Below are 20648 nucleotides of genomic sequence, written 5' to 3' on the forward strand. Positions count from 1 at the left end.
GCATGCAATGGAGGAAGGATAGCATCTTCAACAAATGGTGTTGGGAAAACTGGAAATCCATATGCAACAAAATGAAACTGAATCCCTTTCTCTCGCCATGCACAAAAGTTAATTCAAAATGAATCAAGGAACTTGATATCAAATCAGAGACACGCCATCTCATAGAAGAAAAAGTTGGCTACGATCTACATACTGTGGGGTCGTGCTCCAAATTCCTCAATAGGACACCCATAGCACAAAAAGTTAATAACTAGAATCAACAAATGGGACTTACTCAAACTAAAAAGTTTTTTCTCAGCAAAAGAAACAATAAGAGAGGTAAACAGGGACCCTACATCCTGGGAACAAATCTTTACTCCTCACACTTCAGATAGAGCCCTAATTTCCAGAGTATACAAAGAACTCAAAAAATTAGACAATAAGATAACAAATAACCCAATCAACAAATGGGCCAAGGACCTGAACACACACTTCTCAGAGAAGGACATACAATCAATCAACAAGTACATAAAAAAATGCTCACCATCTCTAGCAGTCAGAGAAATGCAAATCAAAACCACCCTAAGATACCATCTCACTCCAGTAAGATTGGCAGCCATTATGAAGTCAAACAACAACAAGTGCTGGCGAGGATGTGGGGAAAACGGTACACTTGTACATTGCTGGTGGGACTGCAAATTGGTGCAGCCAATTTGGAAAGCAGTATGGAGATTTCTTGGAAAGCTGGGAATGGAACCACCATTTGACCCAGCTATTCCCCTTCTTGGTCTATTCCCTAAAGACCTAAAAAGAGCATGCTACAGGGACACTGCTACATTGATGTTCATAGCAGCACAATTCACAATAGCAAGACTGGAACCAACCTAGATGCCCTTCAATAGACGAATGGATTAAAAAAATGTGGCATTTATACACAATGGAGTATTACTCTGCATTAAAAATGACAAAATCATAGAATTTGCAGGGAAATGGATGGCATTAGAGCAGATTATGCTAAGTGAAGCTAGCCAATCCCTAAAAAACAAATGTCAAATGTCTTCTTTGATATAAGGAGAGTAACTAAGAACAGAGTAGGGATGAAGAGCATGAGAAGAAGATTAACATTAAACAGGGATGAGAGGTGGGAGGGAAAAGGAGAGAGAAGGGAAATTGCATGGAAATGGAAGGAGACCCTCAGGGTTATACAAAATTACATACAAGAGGAAGTGAGGGGAAAGGGAAAAATAATACAAGGGGGAGAAATGAATGACAGTAGAGGGGGTAGAGAGAGAAGAGGGGAGGGGAGGGGAGGGGAGGGGGATAGTAGAGGATAGGAAAGGCAGCAGAATACAACAGACACTAGTATGGCAACATGTAAATCAATGGATGTGTAACTGATATGATTCTGCAATCTGTATACGGGGTAAAAATGGGAGTTCATAACCCACTTGAATCAAAGTGTGAAATATGATATATCAAGAACTATGTAATGTTTTGAACAACCAACAATAAAAAATAATATATATATATATATATATATATATATATATATATATATATGAAAAAAGAAAATCTAAATCCAATGTCTCTTTCAAGACTCGAGGCAAATTTTACCTGAAAATATATATATATAACTTAAAAAAGAAAAAAGAAAAACCCTATATATTTCTAAGATAAATTGATAGGGCATAATGAGAGTAAACATTTTATTCCAAAAGGGAGAAAAGGGAAATGAAAAGGAATCAACCCAAAGCAAGACCATAACCCAGAAGAAGAAACACTAACTATTAAATTTCCATGTCCAACATCTGGGGCAACTTGTGGTAGAATACAGGCCCCCATGGGCTTGTAGAGCCCTGCCCCTCCCTATAGCCTTACTGTTTGTAGTACTTACTGTTTCTCTCAGGCCAGTTCTGCCTGCTTCCTATAGCTCTCTCTAATGAATATTGCGGGTTGCTGATATCGTTACCTTCCTTGAGTTTCTACTGCATTTCCAGCTTAATTTCTACAGCTTCGTGCATTGCCTTTTTGGGAGCTGCTAGCAAGGATTCCAATCCTGCTGCACACTTTATGACATCCAGGACTTCCTCTGATATCTCAGTGGAAGCCACCATGATCCTATACATCTTGCATTCAGTGTGCTTGCCAACCCAGCATCATTTGGATAATGCCAAAGTCTTCCTCTGGGATGAAGCTGTCTCTGGGCTTGCTTCAACCATAGCTGTGGCAGCCTCTGAGTAACATGCCAGGTTAACATGGGAAAATGATTCCCTTGGCAGTCAAGGAAAAACAGTGTTCCCTGGGAATCTTTTCTCATATGATTCTTCTCTTGAATGTTTTCCAAATAATTTTGCATTTTCACTTCTCAGAGCCCATGATGGCTGTAGTCCTGCCAATTTATGAGATTCTTGAAGCATCCAAGAGCAAAGCATTTGCCTTCTTTTTGGTGGTGCTAACATCTATACCCTTCTTGGTCCAAACTTTCTGTGTGCTCTTTCTTTTCTGGCCAAGTTACAAATTTTTCAATTTTTTTTTTGCTTTGTTCCTTTTTTTCCTCCCCATTCTCATGAGCTAAAATCAGCCTACAATACCCATGCTGTAGCCTGAATGCTGTGCTGCCTTGAAAGTTCCTCTCCCAGATAAACCAATCCATCATCTTTAAGCTCAACCTCTCACAAAGTCTCTCACAAAGACATGGACAAAATGTTTCCAGATTTTTTTTTAAACCATCATATAACAAGAGTGCCTTTTAGTCCAAATTTTCAATGCAATCCTCATTTCCATCTGAAACCTCATCAACATAGCCTTCACTATCCACATTCTTGTCTTCTGAGCCCTCACCATAATTATCTATTAAGTTCTGCATATGTATTTTAAACTGTTTCTATCCTGGTTCTCCAAACATTTCCAAACTTCTCCCTTAAGCAAATTCCAAAAGTTCTTTGCATATCAACAGGTGTACAATAATGGCAAAGCTAGTTCCACTTCTTGTTAGTATTCTGTCACTATAATAAATAACTGAGGTAATCAATCTGTAAAGGAGACTTTGGTCCATTATCAGTTGGGCCTGTTGCTTTTGGGTTTATGGTGAGTCAGCATATCATGTCAAGAGTGCATAGTAGAGCAAAACCATTCACCTCATGACCACGAAATGCAAGAAAGAGGAAGGGAGTCATGTACCACAATCCCTCTTGAGGGCACTAACCCAGTGGCATAAAGACCTGCCACTAAGTCCTACCTCTTAAAGATTTCACCATCTACCAACAACACCTCCCTGGGAACCAATACATGGGCCGTTGGGGGAAATTTAAGATCTAATATAGCAGATTCATAAATAATTTATGGATCAAAGAGAAAATATCAAAAGAAATTCAAAGATATATATTGAACTGAACCAACATGAAATAGGATATATCAAAATCTGTGTAAATCAGCTAATGGAGTGGTTCATGGAAATATAGAGAAAACAATGTTGCTAATAGAAAACAACAACAACAAAAAAATGATATCTCAATCAATGATCCAATCTTCCATCTCAAGATAAATCAAAAGGAGAGCCTAATAAACCCAAAGTAATAAGAAAAAAAGAAACAACTAAGAACAGGAATCAATTGTATTGTCATGAGCAGCTAATAAAAAAAGAAAAGAAAACAACAAAAAATAATAGAAAATAATAAAACATAAGGCTAGTTTATAAAATATGCAGTAAAGTTGATAAACTTCCAATAAGTCCAAGAAAAAAGTAGAGAAATTGTCATTATCATGAATGAAAAAGGAAATAGTACTAGAGACTCAACAAAGTTTAAAAAAATAAGAAAAGAGCACTAAAAAGAACACAAAATAACCTGCGTGGTAGTGCATGTCCATAATCTCAGCTGCTCTGGAGGCTGAAACAGAAGGATCAGAAGGTCAAGCCTAGCCTCATCAACTTAGCAAGAACCTGTCAAAAAAATAAAATAAAATAAAAAGAGCTGGGGATGTCTTTTAAAATTTAAACTACCAATATACATCCAAGATAAAAGTGATATTTGAACAGTCCTATAAATATACTATAAAAGAAATTTAATTTGCAATTTAAAACCATCTGAAATACACTGGGCGTGGTGGTCCACACCTGTAATTGCAGTGGGTGGGGAGGCTGAGGCAGGCAGATTACGAGTTCAAAGCCAGCCTCAGCCAAAGTGAGGCACTAAGAAAATCAGTGAGACCTTGTTTCTAAATAAAATACAAAAAAAAAAAAAGGGCTGGGGATGTGGCTCAGTGGTTGAGTGCTTCTGAGTTCAATCCCTGGTACAAAAAAAAAAAAAAAAAAAAAAAGAAGAAGAAGACGAAGGAAGGAAGGAAGGAAGGAAGGAAGGAAGGAAGGAAGGAATCCGTCTGCAATACAAATCTCCAAACGCAGAGTTTCCCTATAAATTTTATTAAACATTTAAAGAAATGGTGCCACTACACAATCTACTTCAGAGAATGGGAGGGAATGGTTCTCCATTCATTTTACGAGTCCAGAATCTGTGAGAATTGCTCAAGATGAAGCTGGGAAGGTAAACAGGCTAAGAACTTTGAACTTTATTCTAGGAATGATGAGAAACAACTTTGGGATTATTTAGAGTCAAAGTCTAGATAGAATTTGGGGCTGAAGCAAGAATAATAATGGACATTTTCTTAGATTGTTCCTTTCATTAGCTCTTTAAGCAAGATCTAAGTGTTCCTTCATGTTTCCTTTCTCCTGACTTTACCATCCTGCTCTGTCTTGTTTTCCAAAGAAAAAAACCTTCATCATATTTTGCCAGCTCTAAGGGAGAAGAAAAAAGATCCATGCAGGAGTGAAAGACTTACTCCAAACCTTGCACCAATTACATAGAAACTGGTTTATAGTTCTAATTTATCTTAACCTTTGGTTTCATTTTTAAAATTCTAAATGTTCTAAATCTAGAGTATCTAAATTTAAGGAGTCCCTGAATCAGCAGGAATTATATGGAACATTTTTTAAGTGTGCTTTATTGTGTATTTTGAAGGCAGTGCAGATCCACAGGGGAAAAGATCCACAGATATATCAAATTATTGAAGGACTTTTGATTCCCCCTCTAAACTGGGTGTGGAGGAGTAAATATTATGTTCTTACATGAAGGAAGAATTTATCATCATTGTGAAATAGAAGTCATGTCATTGTAAAACATTAAACACCAAGTACTGTTTGGTTTATAAAAAAGAGCAATGTAGAATTAAAACTATTAAATTAATGTATGGTTAATAGTCAAGACAGGATAGTACAAGATATGGTCCAATCTTGTACACCTTCTTCATGTTGAAGACTATATACAAATAGTCATAATCATGATCTAAAACCATTTGCAAAATTATGAGTTGGTATTTATATTATCAAGTAAAGATTTATTATGTTGACAGATTTTAGGGTTAATTTTAATTTCAATTATTAGGCAATAGGTAATCCATGAACTGTATTACATAGGGTGATTTTCTGCACTGCCTTCTCCTTGAAGATAACATTCTGTGAACTCACAGGCAGATTCCTAATAAAACAAAAGAGCAAAACTCAAGCCTTCTTTGTTTATTCTCCAAAAGTCTCCAGAGTTGCTTGGTTGGCACAATGAGTCATCTTCTATGCGTTATAAATGTGAGTCTCAAACGAGACATCCATGCAGTCTGCGTCTTGGAATCCCTCCGTCTACACCGCAGGGTCTCATTGTCACTTGCACCTACAGGATTCCCAAAGATCATCCTACCTTTCCTTTCCTTCCTCCCTCCTTCTCTGCCCCCCTAATTTCCTACCTTTCTTCCGTTCTCGGTCTCTCTCGTGCATCCCTACTCAAAGACTAAATGCAAGTTCCCTTCGCTAAAGCCTGTCAACTCCTCACAGCTATCAAACTATCAGACCTTAAAACCCTCCTTCCTGCACGGCACCTTCAATCCTTTCATTAAATGATCAAGACACAGAAGCTGTAGTTCTCGGGTTTCCAAACAGAGTCCATTTCGGATTGGCTGAGCTAGATAGAGGGGCAGGGACTCTATCAAATCACAAACCTAGGATTTTCATGTTTCTTGGGCTCCTCCCTAGAATCCTGGCAACTGACTCGTATTGTTTTTCTTAAGGAACCCTGCCAGGGGTTGCTATGGAGACAGGACGCTGCAACTTACAGAGCAGCTGTGACCCACAGATCACCTAAGAGACCTCAGCAAACACCAGCCTTGCATTGCCGTCTTCCATATCTTCACACCCATTTCATCCAGACCTTTTTTTCTCTTGTCTCCTTCCATGGAAGACTGGACTTCCCTGAAGCAAGAAAAAGAAAACCACGAATTGAAGGAAGTAGAGGGGCCATGGGAAGAAAAGACAGCAGCTTCTCCCCAAGTCCCTGACCCTCAGTCATCTGAGCCTTTGGAGGCAGAGCAGGCACCAGAAACTGGACCCCAACCCAGCAAAAGCCCTCCTTGGAGCCCCCGGTCCAGAGCCAGCATGGTTCTGGGAGATCTCACAGAACTAGGGGCATTACCTCCCCATTCCCCTCCTCAGCAGCCTTCTTCCACTCCTCCCTTGACTCTGGGGGAGCAGGATCTTGAGACCCCACTGCAGTCAGACAGGACCACTAGTATAATTCCTAATTCTGGGACACTTGTTTCTGATCCTTTGGAACAACCATCTGACAAGAGAGAATCAACTTTTCATCGCGCAAGACAATTGGAGGAAAACACCTTTCCACAGTCTCAGCAATCCAAATCTGATCTGTATGGGCCAAAGGACCCAAGCTATGATACCTCTAAACAAAAAGAGCTGAGATTTGACATTTTTCAGGAAGAAGATTCAAACAGTAATTGTGATCTTCTGCAGCTGGAGCCTGGGGCCTCAGAAGTGGCCCCCAGCATGCTTGAGATTGCCATTCAGAATGCTAAGGCTTACCTACTGAGGACCAGTAGCAAGTCGGGCCTCAATCTGTAAGTTTCCAAGAAGAAAAAAAAAGTTTGTCAAAGCAAAAGGGGGTGTGAGTATCTCTGTGTGAGAGTGTGTTTCTGTGAGTGAATGGAAATATACTTGAGAAGATTTTATACTAAAAGGGAGTTAGCGACATAGCTTTGTATCACAGGACTCAGAACAGGTCACCTGTCAGGATTCTTCAAATTTCTTTGAAGAACCTAGGCACACAGAAATAAAATGTAGGATTGTTGGTCATGGGCTTTGTCAGAAACAAACAAACAAAAAAGCAATATAGTGAAGTCTAAGCATCTTTCCAGGATTATTGTAATAAATAAGTGTCTGCAGAGATACAGAGAGAACATGTCTGCAATCTAAGCATTCTAGTCCTTGAATGGCTTGGCTTTTAGTTCCTTCCCAACACAGTTTTCCTGGGACTGTCCTGATTTGAACACTGAAAGTTCTTCATCCTAAGAAACTGCTCAATCCTGGGCCAACTAGGAAAATTGGTCACCATAGGAGGCCTTTAGGGCACATGCTATTTATCCACTTTTCTCTTAAAATGTGATGGCCAAATAAGTTCTGGGAATCCCACTGTAGTTTGAATTTCAGAATTCATGACAGCAAAGCTCTGTAGAGGATCTTGCCTCCAGGGTTACAGAATAATAGCTGAATTTTATGGCTAGAAAGGAGTTTAGAAAACATCAAATGAACTTATCTGTTTTTAAGTGGAGGAAATGACTGTGAGAGAACAGAATTTTCTTGTTTCCACTGGCTCACATCTCTCATATCTACCTCTCCATCACTGTGCTCCAGTCACACAGCCTGGTGGGTTTCATGTTGTTCTCTCTGCACAGAAGTTTCCTTCCCTTAGTCTTCTGGCAGACTCTGACCCTTCAGAATTCAGCTTCCATACAACTTTGTTATAATAATCTATTCTTTTCCTTCATTGGACTTAATGCCCATTATAATTTCATACACATTTATATATTTTTTTAATATTTTTTTAGTTGTAGATGGACACAGTGACTTTATTTTATTTATTTAGTTGTTTTTTTTTTTTAATGTGGTGCTGAGACTTGAACCCAGTGCCTCTCACATGCTAGGCAAGCGCTCTACCACGGAGCCACAACCCCAGCCTCACGTTGCTTACATCTTAATGTCTTCCTCTTCTACTGGAATGGAAACCCCAAGAGTGAAGGGATCATGTGAGTTTTGTACACCACAGTGTTCTTAGTGCCTAGCACAGTGCTGTCAACTGATGATTGAATGAGGATGTGTGAATGAATGGCAGCTCAGGACTACAGTCCACGCCCTCTGAATCAATTTCAGTTCTCATCATAATCTGTTGAGATGCCTCCTGTTTTGCCTGTAAATTCTGAGTGCTTACTGAACATACAATATGACAAATATTTGCAGCTGTTACTAAGCTTTAGAAAATGTAAAATATGATTTTAAGGTCTAATGAAAAAAAGTATTTGCTGTGAGAAATCTTCCACTAAACTTGAGATTGAGCAATTTAAAATATTATTTATAATCTATCATTTTAGATACAACTTACTTATAGAAAATGTAATTTTGCAATTTAGTAGAAGATTATACTTGAATACCTAGGATAAATTTGTCATAATGTGCCAGGTTAAATAACAAGCATGAGTTGATAAATGTTTTACGATCACAAAAGAGCTTCATAAAAATACTTGGGAGTTTACTAAACATTTAAAATTGAATACAAAAGTAAAGTAAGAAAATTCTCTTAATGAATTATTTTCTAGCTGATTTACTTAATATTTAAATTTATTTTATTTTCAAATGCTGTTTCTGAGTTAATAAATGAATACTTTCCAAAGCATTCACTATTATCCTCTTTAGAGCCTGCAGTTAAAAACTGCTTAGTGCTGGGCGCAGTGGCACACGCCTGTTATCCCAGCTACTCAGGAGGCTGAGACAGGAGGATCTTGAGTTGAAAGCTAGCCTCAGCAAAAGTGAGGTGCTAAGCAACTTAGTGAGCCTTGTCTCTAAATAAAATACAAAATAGGACACTAGAGATGTGGGTCAGTGGTTAAGTGCCCCTGAGTTCATTCCCTGGTACAAAAAAAAAAAAATACTTAGTAAAGATGCCTTTAATCCCCATCTTTCATATGCAGATCCAATTTGGCAATCATAAAAACTGTTTTTGTAGCAATGAAAATCTGTTATTAAATACAGAATCTAATAATTTTTTTTGCTATTGAACAAAAAGCCTAGAGGAAAAATTATTTCCTCTTTTTTCAATCATTCTAACAAAACAAATTATTAATACTGTTTAATTGAAAAAATGCTGACACATGCCTATAATCTCAGAAACTCAGGAAGCTGAGGCAGGAGGATCACAAGTTTGAAGGCAGCTTCAGCAATTTAGCAATACCCTAAACAATTTAGTGAGACTCTGTCTCAAAAAAATAAATAAAAATAAAAAGACTGGGGATGTAGCTCAGTGGTAAATACTCCCCTAGTTCAATTCTCAGTTCAAAAAATATATATTTATTATGTATTTAGATTTAATAAAAGCTGGGCATGGTGGTGCTCACTTGTAATCCCAGTGACTTGGGAGGCTGAGTCAGGAGGACTACAAGTTCAAAGCCAGCCTCAGCAACTTAGGAAAACCCTGTCTCAAAATAAAACATGAAAAAGGCTCAGTGATTAGTGCCCCTGGGTTCAGGCATAAGGCTCAGTGGCTAAGCACCTTTGGGTTCAATCCCTGGTACCAAAAAAAAAAAAAAATCTAATAAAAGTACATCAGATATGTACTTAAAATTTTTTTGTAATACCTGACTTGGGAAATATGAATAAAACACTTATGGACATTATATTAAAACTTAAAACATTATATTGAAAAATAAAATGAAAAATTTGACTTGGATTCTGATTTCCCTAGCCCCTACTGGAGCAAATCAAACACTCTAGTTAAAAACCCTGCTATTGCCCAGTAACAACCATCATTTTAGTCTAGAGAGTTCTCCATGAGTTTCACACTAAATGGAAATTAGGCAAGCTTGATGAAGTTTTAAAGAAACTCCTAGTCAAAACAATCTTGTTCACTTACAAGAACAGCAACATTTGGGCACAGAATAACATATTCTCCAAACATAATATTTGTGAATGGCCTTTCATATTGGTTGTGCATAGCATCTACATGTTTTCTTGTGACATTCTTAAGGTCTAAGATAAATACATTAACAAACAAAGCTCAAAAATAATATATCAATTAATAGGAACTATACACTTATCGATTTATTGTGTTTCTTTCTAGCAAGGGAGGAAATAAATAAAACTCCAATCTTGGCCATGGAAAACCCTAATGCAGTTTCTAGATAGGAAATATATAATGTACAGTATTTCATAGCAGCATGTCAGTGTTCTCAGAAAGGGCTCAGTATTGTTTGGGGAATGTCTTAAAGTGGTGTGTCCTTGAACATAAAAGGGATTTTATATTATTTTTTAAGAGGAATGATGTACTGGGGACAAACAAAGGTTCTCAGCTGGGACTTAACCAAGTATGAAAGTTATTTCTGTTAGATTTATCTCACTGGACAGAGGGTCAAGTAATTAGAAACAAAATTTGAGAGATACATCCAGCAGAGAGGCAATTTATGCACCTTTCCACATTGAACAGGAAAGTTTCTTTCCAATATGAAAGCAGTTTTGATCAGTTTTTGTCTTCCTAAAAATAAATCCACACTGCAAATCTGCTATTGGAAAATCATACCCTAACAGTTATGAATAAAATGCAAAAATTCCTGAGAGGGTAGGGATAGCTTCATTAATTTGGTTATGAAATAAAAAGCAGGGTTTTTGATACAACAAGATTTTAGATATGTCACTTTTGAATTAAGGGGTAATTTGAATTAAGGGGTAATACTTGATGACAGTTGTCCTTTAGTTGTGTCTGAATGGAGATTGCAATACGAAATGCATTTCTTGTAGGTCTGAAAACACTGAAGTAGATAATTGGCTTTAAAAACAAGGTAGAATCAATAGGATTTAAAAATTGAATTTGGTGAGGGCAGAGGAAGGGGGCATGGAAAATAATTTAAGGTAAATCAGTGAAAAATGTTTATCACTTCAAAGTATGTAACCAAGAGATTTCAGTTTCAGAAATGAAATGTAAAAAATGTACCTGATATAGAATATGTATCTTGTTACAATGTTTTTTCTTTAATAACTTAAGCATCCAAATTGTATCAGGAGCATTTTCTAAGAAAGTTGTAGATAGGTTCTTTCATGGTATAAATTATCTTCACTGAAAAATCTTTGAAGACTTCAAGTTGTTGAAATTTCCTAAAATGCTACTGAGACTGCATCAAATGCTTGTTTAAATGCTCTTGATGTGTGTGTGTGTGTGTGTGTATGTATGTGTGAATGTGTGTAATTTGGAATCTTCTCTCTTTGGGCAGATATGATCATCTTTCTAATGTGCTGACCAAGATGTTAGATGAGCGTCCCGAAAATGCTGTTGACATCATTGAAAATATTAGCCAAGATGTGAAAATGGCTCATTTTAGTAAAAAATTAGATACACTTCAAAATGAGAATGAGCTGCTTCCAATGTATGAAATAGCTGAGATGCAGAAGACTCTTTTTCTCCAGGGAAATTTAGAAGGAGCTGATCAGGAATTAGAAGATGAAATAGTGAGTCACTATTATAATTTTTTAAAAACTTGTTCTAATTAGTTATACATGACAATAGAATGCCCTTTGATACATCATTCACATATGGAGTATAATTTCTCTGGTGATATATATATATATATATATATATATATATATATATATATATATGCAGGGTAACAATGTCTTATTCATTCTACTATCCTTTCTACTATTATAACTTTTGATACTTATTTGGATTGAGTGCGGTATGGTTTCAAGTTGTTTTTTTTTTTTTTTTTTTACTAATTATCTATTGTATAGTATTCACACATTATTTTTTCTTAAATCTCTTCAAGCTTTCTCCAATCAACCCCACTTCTCACCACGTTCTTCCTAACTGAGTCATTTTTTACAGTTTCATATCATGTTTTAGTGCTTTTCAATCCTCACATTTTGCTAAATGTTTGTGGGATACGTTTCTAGAAAGCAGAGTAGAAAATAGTTTCCTCCTATTTTTTGTTCTCCGAGTTGCTGTTTCTTATTAAATATTTGTTGAATAATAATCAATTTCAGATAGAGTTATGCACCAGGTAATGACATTTCAGAAAATAACAGGCTACATATATGACAGTGGTCCTTTAAAATTATAATGAGATGGATAATCTCATTATAGGGGTTGGGGAGAAACACAAATAAGCCTGAGACCCTGAGGTAGGATTAGTTTTAGAACCTAGAAGAGTTAAATCATCAGGTGCAGATGAAAAGCTCCATCTCAGAGTGGAAAGACTCCCGGAGGAAAGTCTCTGAAGCAATGAAATCTGAGCAACTCTGTCCCACATAAATGTTACAGTGCTCATGGTTTTATTCCTGTTTGGGACCACATCATGATTCCTCTTCTTAGTTATCAACTTTGATTTGTTCATTCACTGATTCACTTACAAACTCTGTGACTGTCTATTGCCTTCCAGATCCAGAGATATACATGTGAAAAAGACTTCTGATTTTGAGTTGCTTAAAGTTTACTGAAGGAGACAACAATAAACTGGATGAGTGCAGTAGATAGTTTAATATGATGGAAAAACTTGGGCTTTGGAGTTCCATCTGTGTAGCAATGCTATATATTCACTTCGTAGTTGTGTGACTTCGAGCAAGTAACTAAACTTCTAAGTGTCGGGGATCATCACTCAGCAGTAGAGGTAGTCAAAAGGTATAAAATAGGTATAAAGTTTGGCATATACTAGAAATGTATTAAAGCAGTTATTATTATATTGTTTTGACAACAAGCTACAGGGTCAGACAGAATGGAACAATTAACTCTGGTGTTGGAAATTAGGCAAGACTTTGTAGCACAGGTGATATTTCATTTGTAACATGAAGGATAAGTAGAAGATTACCAAAGTGAAGACCAAAAGAAATAAAATTCTGAGGGAAAAGGGGACAACAGTAAAGTCAGGAAAGAGTATTTGTTATGGTTTGGATATTCCGTGTCTCGCAAAAGGTCATGTATGAGACAATGCAGAAATGTTCAGGGGTTATATGATTAGATTATATAGCTATAGCCTAATCAGTGGATTAATCTGCTTGATGTATTAATAATTTGAAAGAACTACTGTACGGGGTGGTAACTGTATGCAGGTTGAGTGTGAGTAGATCACTGGGACCGTGTCTTTGGGGTTATGTTTTGTCCCTGGCAAGAGGAGTTCTCTGTTTCCTGGCTGTCATGTCCTGAGCAGCTTTCCTGTCACACCTTTCAGCTTCACCTGGAGCCCAGAGCTTTGGAGTCAACCATACATAAACTCCCTATAAAACCATAAGCCCAAATAAACTTTTCCTCCTCTAATCTGTTCTTGTCCAGTATTTTGATCACATCAATGAGAAGCTGACTAAAACATTATGCACATTTCAAACAGCCACATATCACTTGAGTTAGATGGGCGAACTCCTGCAAGCAAAAGGCAATGAGTGACAAAATGACTAAAAGGAGATTTTGAGAATAATAACATGTAGGGATCCATTAAGAAAATGGGAACCATGGCAATAGGCTAAGAAGAAATTATATTTTGACATAGAGTAATAATACAAACGAAAGTAGATCATTTGTAAGAACAGCAAGTGCTCTCGATTTCTCTATCTTATGAGTCAACATTTTGTCTTACAAGTTATATTGATCTCAGAAAATGCTCTTTCTAACTTTCCTAAATTTTCATAAATGTTTTACTATAGTATATGTGAGATTCTGCTTGTTCATTTTTCTGTATTTCTATAATAGAATTATTTATTTATGTTATCTTCATTATTTAAGTCCAAAAGTATGTGTCATAAGTAGGGGCAAGCATCTTACTATATTATGTCTTTAAGTATAGGCAATGTCTGAGCACTTATGATGTTTTCTTTTTATTTATCCTGATTGTTACCCTAAATAGGTTAATGTATTGATTTTTATTTAACACACACACATGTAAAACCATGTATTTAACAAGTATTTTTATGGCAATATAAGCATATATATATGTGTGTGTGTGTGTGTGTGTGTGTGTGTGTGTGTGTATATATATATATATATATATATATAACTATGTTCTTTCTAAACACATGGGCACATAAGTTATATATATCTTATTTTAGGGTAGTAAGAGTTGCTTAAATATTTTTTACAAAACAAGGGTGTTGAATTTTTATCATTGACAGTAGTTATTAATTTTTTCTGCCTAAAAGCACACACAAAACAGGGCCACTGTAATATATTAGTGAGTATAAGACACAATGAATGTAAGAGGTTACACTTACAAGTAAGGAGAAAAGAATTAAAATTCAGAATTATCATAGTTTGAGCTAAGTATTTGAAGAAATGTTGAAGAAGTGGTGGAAACATAAAGTAGCACTAATATCAAGATGTATAAGGAGGAAAGAGAAGTGAACATACCCTTATGGATAAAATTTTAACCACAGCATTTGTTTCCCAGGCAGAAAGCTCTCTTCCAAATGTAATGGAGTCAGCTTTTTATTTTGAACAAGCCGGAGTTGGTCTGGGCACTGATGAGACTTACCGCATTTTTCTTGCCCTCAAACGACTTACTGAAACCCACCCAATCCAAAGATGCCGTTTCTGGGGTAAGATCCTGGGTATAGAAAGAAATTATATTGTAGCTGAAGTGGAATTTCGTGAGGGGGAAGATGAAGAGGAGGTGGAGGAGGAAGACATAGCTGAAGAAAGGGACAATGGAGCAATTGAAGCTGATGAAGAGGAGGAAGATGAATTACCAAAGGCCTTTTACAAGCCCCCACCAACTATACCCAAAGAAGAAAATAGAACAGGCGCCAACAAATATGTCTATTTTGTATGCAATGAACCAGGAAGACCTTGGGTGAAGTTACCATCAGTTGTACCTGCACAAATTGTGATTGCAAGAAAAATCAAGAAATTTTTCACTGGGAGATTAGATGCTCCCATCCTAAGCTACCCACCTTTCCCAGGAAATGAGAGCAATTACTTGCGAGCACAAATTGCCAGAATTTCAGCAGGAACTCACGTCAGCCCTCTAGGATTCTTCCAGTTTGGTGAAGAGGAAGGAGAGGAGGAGGAAGAAGTGGAGGGTGGGAGAGATAGCTTTGAGGAAAACCCTGATTTTGAAGGCATTCAAGTGATGGATCTAGTGGAATCTCTCTCCAATTGGGTTCATCATGTACAGCATATTCTTCCACAGGTAGGGGTATTTGCCAGGTGATGTACAAATTCAATATAGCTATGTGCATTCATTTTAAAAACAGTTCTTTTACTCTATCTCCAAAAAACTTGAATCTTTATCCCAAGAACACTATAGGATTATAACAAAAATGGGGGGGGGAGCAAACAGTGATATAGGACACTATTACATAGAACCTATTGTACCAGGTGCTACTAAGAGAAATATATCTGTCAAGTGCGGTGGAACACACCTGTGATCCCAGCATCCCAGAAGCTGGGGAGGCTGAGGCAGGAGGATCATGAGTTCAAAGCCAGCCTAAGCAACAGCAAGGGGCTAAGCAACTTAGTGAGACCCTGTCTCTAAATAAAATACAAAATAGGGCTGGGGATGTGGCTCAGTGGTTGAGTGACCCTGTATTCAATCCCCAATACCCCCTCAAAAGCAATATATATAATTAAGGGGCTATATATAATCTCATATACATATATAATTTAATCTTCATAAAAACTCTATGAAAGATTGAATATTATTATCTTTATTTTATAGATGAGGAAATTGAAGCAGAGGGTTTAGGAAACATGACAAAGTAATATAGCTAATACATTACAGTCAGATAGATGTGAAGCTGTGCAGAATAGACCCAGAGTCCCCCTTCTTAATTACTCTGCTATACTTCCTTGTTTGTGGGTATAAAAATCTTCATTATACTTTTAACTAGATAAGAGATACACTTAGAGAGCTCTAGATAAATTGAGAAATTATAACTGCCTACCTACCTCATTACCTCACTTAAAATTTTGTTGTTTAATAATCATACCATACTAGCTTTACTTCATTTATATAAATCACATATTACAAACCAACAAAAACATTATTACCTTTTAACTGATAGTTTTAAAGCATACATAAACCTTCAAGTTCTGCAACTTCAAGAAGTGGACAAATACTGGAATAAATAATACATTTTATTCTTGAAATGACCTAAATGAAAATAGCCTTTGATAAATAACTATAGAATGAATGAATGGATAATCGACTGATGTCCCACACAATGAAAACTCATTCTGATAATTGCTTTAATAGGAAAAAATATTCTGAAATGTTAAGGTCCTCATGAGACTATTAAATAATGCAAAATTCATTTTCAGGGTCGCTGTAATTGGTTCAATCCTGTGCAAAAAGATGAGGAAGAAGAAGAGGAAGAAGATGAGGAAAAAGAAGAAAAAGGCGAAGATCCTGACTACATAGAACAGGAAGTGGGGCCCCCTCTTTTGACACCAATCTCTGAAGATTTAGGTAATTTAGATGACTGTTAACCCAGAGTCACATAAACTGCATAACATGTGCATTCTGTGGCAAATATATAAGAGTTCAAATCTCTAAAAGTGAACTGGAGCCACAGTTTCCTCTCCTTCCCCTTCATGTGTTTCAGAATGGCAGGAGAGAAGAATGCCGTTGTCCATGCCAATGTGCTCTGACAGAAGCTGAAAGAATGATGTAGGGAGGAAACACAGTGGGCCGTAGCTCTTGCTAGAAATGTTCACAGGGTCTTATGCTTCATTCTTGTCTTGCTTTCTGCAAACTTGAACACTGGTGCTGCTGTCTTTACAATCACTCTTGACCCATGTTCTTGTTTTTCTCATCTGCTTTGCTTGTGCTTGCAGTCCTTAGTCTCTTCCACAGTAACAATTTGACCTTTCATTTGGTTATGAATAGTACTCCCTCTACCACCAAAATCCCTTCTCTGTTAATAAAGCCTGTGTTTCAAAAATGAATGTGTGCATATATGTACATTTATTTGAAATTTTATTATTCCAAAACATTCATAAATTCTCTCCTGATTTTGTTAAGCTGCTGTCTTAACTTTTCCTTCTCTATCAAATGTGCCTGTATCTATGTGTATAAGATTTATAAAAATGACTTTGGTTATATAGTATCTTCTTGCCTGTTTAGGAGTTAAGTTTTCAAATCTCTCCTTGGGTTCCAGAGATTCAGAATATGCCTGCTTGGACAACACGGCTGTCCTCAAATCTCATCCCACAGTATGCTATCGCAGTCCTCCGATCCAACCTCTGGCCTGGAGCATATGCCTTTTCCAATGGCAAGTAAGTATCTGACCACTTTACAAACTCATTGTTGTGACTATTTAACTCTGGAAATTATGTTCTCACTAGCATATTAATCTACTATTGCTTTAACTCATCTTTGACGTATCAGGTACGTGTGGCCTAAGATTTATTCAAATAGCATCTCTATTAAACAGTAAAAGATATTAGAACAATTCAGGCTTTTGCCCTTTTATCTTAGTTATCTAATTAATTGAATTAAAATATGGTTTTTCATCTATGATTACTGGGGTAATTTACTCATACATTCACTTAGATTAATGAAGATAATTGTAAGCAGTGTTTAAATTAGTTTAAGACTCAGATCATTTTTGTTGAACATCTCAGTAAAAGATAATTTTAAATATGTTTTATGTAGGCTGTCACTTTCAAGGAAATTAAGATATAGAGGATACTAAAAATCCTTTAATCCCTCACCAACATATACACCTCCATTTGTCTCACACTTCCACTTCTTTCCTAATAACCTAGTGTTTAAAGCTCAACAGAGCAGGAGAGCACTGAGCTGCCAGGTGTCAGAGTAGCTCTTGTGGCAGCAAGCCAACATCAGAGCTGACTAAGCCTTTCATCATTACTGTGCTAGCATGAGTAAGAGTCATTTTTGTCTTCTCCCTGTTCCATTTTCTCCCATGTGATGGCCGCCAGTGGAGAGTCAGATAGGAAGGTGCCATAGATGTGGGGTTTTGGCATCATCTCATTGACAAGGGAGTCTCTGAAGAAAAGGCTTCTGCAATATGGATGGAAGACGGAGCGGTGGGGGGAGCGGAAATAGGAGGGGATGGAAAAGGATGCCTTCAGGACTCAGCTCGAATCCTAGAAACAAGCTACCTGGGCTAGGAATGTGAACATGTGAAGAGTAAGACCAGCCAGAGGGGTCAGAGTCCTTGGCCACAACTCCCTTAGACAAGGCAACACATTGGTTGAGTCCCTGTCTGCTATGGGAAGGGCAGTTGTCCAGTGAGGGCAACCAGGTGAAGCTTTTGCAATTGCCTATGGTGAAACCTAAAAACGTGACACATGAGTTTTTAATGACAAGTCTGACTCCTTGCACAAGCCATGAGTTTGCTGGGTTAGCAATGTTTTGAACTTCTTTAACTTTATGCAGTGTATTAAGTGTTTTTCTGAATAATTAAATAAGGCCTTTACTTGGGGTCTGGGTATAGTGTACATTTTGACAGGGTCTGGCCCCAGGGTTTCCTTAACCAGCTTAAGCAGTTGGATCAAAACAATTCCTTGTAGTAGAATTACTGAAGGATATTTTACTTCTAGCATTTAAAATATATTGTTTTTTAAAATTATGGGACCACGATACAATAATAGCACTTCATTGCTATAGAATGGTCATTTTCTTACTGAACAGAATATACAGACTTATTTATATATTTTTTTACTTACAGAAAGTTTGAGAATTTCTACATAGGGTGGGGTCATAAGTATAGTGTGGACAATTACACACCCCCAGTTCCACCACCAGTCTATCAAGAATACCCTAGTGGACCGGAAATTACAGAAATGGATGACCCTGGTGTGGAAGAGGAGAAGGCTTTCAGGGCTGCACAAGAAGCAACTGTATTTGCAGCTGAGGAAAATGAAGAAACTGAGGAAGATGAAGAAACTGAGGAAGATGAAGATGAAGACTAGTAAGAATAAAATTAGCTGACACCTATGTTTCATGAATATAGACAAAAACCCCTTATGTGAGACTGATTATATACATGTATGCACATATATACAAACATATATATATAAATTGGCCATTATCCGTGTGCATGTTATTCTTTAGAAATAGGAAACTTGACATTTCATGTGTAGAACTATTAATGGGTATATAAAAAGATACTCAATGGATCTTCCAGAAGCTAAATAATGTGATCATATTACTCTTCTGACGACCCTGGCTAATAGAATATATGCTTATGTATTCTTGTTTTTAAAAGGTCTGATTTAATTTCTAATACGATAAACATTGAAAGTCTAATCCACCAGGTTCCTTGGAAATTTCTATACTTTTGAGTGTCAAGGAGTAAGGAGAACAAAAGCACTAGTAATCAGTAAATTTGAGCATGTATTTCTAAACTTTGTAAAAACTGACTCAGGGCATGTATTCTTAAACATTTGTAATTGCTGGTGGTCAAGCCTGTGATATTGAGTGCAAATACCATTTATGTTCATTTTCTTTTTGTAGGGGGAATGTTCATAATTTCATGACTTGCTCAAAGACTATTGGAACATTTTGAGTTCTTTGTATATTCTGGAAATTAATGAGCCAATCCCCCAAATCCAAAGATCAAATATTCTCTCTGATATGTGAATGCTAACACACAACAAAGGGTGTGGAGAATAAAAGTTCAGTGGATTACATAAAGGAGAATGAAGGGAAGGACTGGTAGGAATAGGAAAGACAGTGAAATAAATTTGACATAACTTTCCTACGTACATATATGAATACACCACAGTCAATCTCAATAATGCATATATCCACAAGACTGGGATCCTAATTAGAATAAGATATGCTTCATGTTCATATAAATATGTCAAAATACTGTATAATGCTGTCATACAATGTATAACCGAAAAGAACAAACAAAAAAGACTACTGGAGTGCTCATGCAATTGCCCCTCTCCACCCCACCCCCGTTTTTTGCTACTGGTGATTGAACTCAGACACTTCACCACTGAGCTACATTACCAAACCCAAGCCTTTTTTTTTTTTCTTTTGAAATGGAGTCTAAGTTGTCAAAGCCAACCTCAAACTTGTGATCCTCCTGCATCAGTCTCCCAAGTCTCTAGGAATGTAGGTATGTGCTACCTACCAAGCTCAGCAAGTCCCTTTTGAACTTCTCAATTTCCTCAATTGCAGTCCTTGTTCATCCTATAGAAATTGATTTAAATTTGGAAAAAATGATTTGAAAATATGGTAATCTGGCAGATCCAGACATTTCAAACTTACATTCTCTACCCATATATTTCTAAAATATTATGAATCAATTAAAAAGGGGGGATTTTTTAAGTCCAGCTGTATAAGTCACCCTGAATTATGAATAAGAACTAGGTGCTACTCCTGAAATCATGGCTTTCACTGAAGCGGAAATATGAAAAGGTAAATATAAAGTTAGAATAGACTGTAATTTAGCAAGTAGTATAATGTGACCATTACAGGGTCCCATAGAATAGTGTCTCTCAAATTGTGGTAAAGGACCAATTAAAAAATTAATTCCACTATTAATGCTGATGTTTGTAAAATTTTTAAAAATCACAGCAATCCTTAATTTCTAAGGATTAAACATTTTAACTTGT

At 36.7% G+C, this 20648-nt stretch overlaps 1 protein-coding gene across 3 annotated transcripts; it reads left to right on the plus strand.

Annotated features, from left to right (window-relative positions):
• Window positions 1–6118: 6118 nt before the first annotated feature.
• On the plus strand, window positions 6119–20648 carry Rsph4a (radial spoke head component 4A). Of its 3 annotated transcripts, none has more exons than XM_046426434.2 (6): window positions 6122–6930; window positions 11344–11578; window positions 14503–15243; window positions 16374–16521; window positions 16658–16722; window positions 17213–17330. In XM_046426434.2, exons 1-5 carry the CDS (start codon window positions 6254–6256, stop codon window positions 16711–16713), a joined length of 1857 nt encoding a protein of 618 aa, XP_046282390.1. In that variant the 5' UTR covers window positions 6122–6253; the 3' UTR covers window positions 16714–16722; window positions 17213–17330. The 3 variants fall into 3 exon arrangements, with proteins under 3 accessions (XP_046282391.1, XP_046282390.1, XP_046282389.1); XM_046426433.2 differs by lacking the exon at window positions 16658–16722 and adding an exon at window positions 18749–20648 and having other exon boundaries at window positions 6123–6930; XM_046426435.2 differs by lacking the exons at window positions 16374–16521; window positions 16658–16722 and adding an exon at window positions 18749–18904 and having other exon boundaries at window positions 6119–6930.

This window comes from Marmota monax, unplaced genomic scaffold, assembly GCF_021218885.2.
Source record: "Marmota monax isolate L192 unplaced genomic scaffold, Marmota_monax_Labrador192_F-V1.1 WCK01_AAM20220418_F8-fsc00174, whole genome shotgun sequence".
NCBI lineage: Eukaryota > Metazoa > Chordata > Mammalia > Rodentia > Sciuridae > Marmota > Marmota monax.

Coding starts and splice junctions, on each gene's coding strand:
- Rsph4a (XM_046426433.2), top strand. CDS start 6,254: ATGGAAGACTGGACTTCCCTGAAGCAAGAAAAAGAAAACCACGAATTG. Junction 11,579..14,502: donor AGGAATTAGAAGATGAAATA/GTGAGTCACTAT, acceptor TTTGTTTCCCAG/GCAGAAAGCTCTCTTCCAAA. Junction 17,331..18,748: donor TATGCCTTTTCCAATGGCAA/GTAAGTATCTGA, acceptor TTTTACTTACAG/AAAGTTTGAGAATTTCTACA.